Raw genomic sequence first — 2,063 nt, 5'->3', positions numbered from 1 at the left:
ACTCAAGAAAGCAGAAGTAAAGGTCTGTATGATAATAAAAGTGAAGATTGTGTGTGTGTGTGTGTGTGTGTGTGAGTGTGTGTGTAATAAAATGTTTTTAATGTTCCAGGATGATGTGACGTACTCCTCTGTAGTCCACAGTAACACTGTGAGAGCGACACACACTCCAGTGGCATCAGGAGATACTACAGTATATGCTAGCATCAAAACTAACTAACACACACACACACACATTTTTCAATTGACTTGTGTGTTACTAATGTGTTTTTGCTAAGTACTACTGACTTTTTATCTCATAACGTCTTGAGCCTAACATAAAAAAAAAGTTTTAAAATATATCAAATAAAATAATTTTGTAACCGGATTATTTCATACTAACATATACATTATGAATAACAATAAATTATGAATAATAATAATGATGATGATGATGATGGTTATGATTATGATGATAATATTAACAAATTATTAAGTTTACTTATTTTTGTCTATAGTGGATATTCTCATTCATTGTGTTTTATTAAACCTTTTATTTTAATTTAATTTTATTTTATTTTGCATTATCTTCAGCTGACCTCATTTCTTGGCTGTAGAAATGTAAACAGAAACAGTTGTTATATAGTGTCTTTGGAAAAATATGATTATTGTAGGTGTATAAATACCTGTAAGCACTTAAAATAGATTTAATTTTTGTTTCAAGGTGTGAAAGTTTAATTTCTTAAATAAACAGTAAAATCTGAAAAGCTCACTGTGAAGCGTCTTCTTACGTCTGAACACCAGCAAGGCTACAAGCCCGGACTCCACCCTGAAGCACTGTGCCAGTCAGCTGTCCCCAGTATTCACAGACATTTTTAATACCTCACTGGAGACCTGCCATGTGCCAGCCTGCTTCAAGACCTCAGCCATCATCTCAGTCCCCAAAAAGACAAGGATCACAGGACTTAATGATTACAGACCCGTCGTCCTGACTTCTGTAGTCATAAAGTCTTTTGAGCGCCTCGTGTTGTCCTCCCTCAAGGACATTACAGACCCTCTCCTGGATCAACTACAGTTCGCCTACAGAGCCAACCGATGAGACGATGTTGTGAACATGGCCCTGCACTTCACCCTCCAACATCTAGACTCCCCAGGATCCTACACCAGGATACTGTTTGTGGACTTCAGCTCTGCATTTCACACGATTGTCCCATCTCTGCTTAGAGACAAGCTCTCTCAGCTGAGTAGCTCTCCTGCCAGTAGCGGTACATCTCCAGGACCCAGAGACGTGCAGCCAAGATCGCAGTTGAGCCCTCTTATCCCAGAAATGAACCCTTTCAGCCCCTCCCCTCTGGCAAGAGTCTCTGGTCCATTAGGACCAGGAGCTCATGCCACAAGAACAGTTTCTTCCCCACTGCAGTCAGCTTGCTGAACAGTGCCCCACTTACCCACAGATGACCCCCCCCAACCCCTAAAAAACGTACGGACAGTCACTTTCAAATTCTAAATTGCACTACTGTTTGTTCAAACTCACACTTCTGTACACAATATTTATTTCATTCTAGATTGTGTGCATACTTCATATCTGTATATGTGTTTGGGCAGTCACTTTCACTTTTTACACTCTAAATTGCACTACTTCTCACACAGTCACTTTATACAGTATTTATTTCACTTATTCTAGCTTTATTTGAAAATTATGTACACATTTCATATCTGTGTATATGTTTGCACCTGACACCAAGTCAAATTCCTAGTACTGTAAAGTGCTCTTTGCTGACCCTTTGCTGTACCTGGCAATAAAACTTTTTCTGATTCTGATTCTGACTACAGGGTCGTGTCTCATTGTGAAAAATGTCTCCTCTTGACTTCACCGTATTTAAATCTAGACCTTTGTTTATTAAGGCAAGCTTTCACACTATATTCCAGCTGTCTGTAATTATCTTCTTTTTTCAGCTTTTCCCTTCAGGGGTCGCCACAGCAAATTGTCTCTTTCCACCTATCCCTATCTTCTGCATCCTCAACACTTGCACCCACTATCTTCATATCCTCATTTATTACATCCATATACCTCCTCTTTGGCCTTC

The 2,063-nt window shown here is 39.1% G+C and overlaps 1 protein-coding gene across 1 annotated transcript in view; it reads left to right on the top strand.

Moving 5' to 3' along the window:
• Nucleotides 1-1,721, top strand: part of LOC131354330 (uncharacterized) — a 5,412-nt gene extending 3,691 nt beyond the window's left edge. The window contains exons 10-11 of the mRNA XM_058391846.1: nt 1-22; nt 110-1,721. The exon at nt 1-22 is cut by the window's left edge and continues 44 nt beyond it. Coding sequence (XP_058247829.1) covers nt 1-22; nt 110-217 — 130 coding nt within the window. The 3' untranslated portion in view covers nt 218-1,721. The remainder of the gene's footprint in view (nt 23-109) is intronic.
• The last annotated feature ends 342 nt before the right edge of the window (nt 1,722-2,063 follow it).

This window comes from Hemibagrus wyckioides, linkage group LG06 (genome assembly GCF_019097595.1).
Source record: "Hemibagrus wyckioides isolate EC202008001 linkage group LG06, SWU_Hwy_1.0, whole genome shotgun sequence".
Classification (NCBI taxonomy): Eukaryota; Metazoa; Chordata; class Actinopteri; order Siluriformes; family Bagridae; genus Hemibagrus; species Hemibagrus wyckioides.
This window is presented reverse-complemented; position numbering and strand designations above follow the sequence as displayed.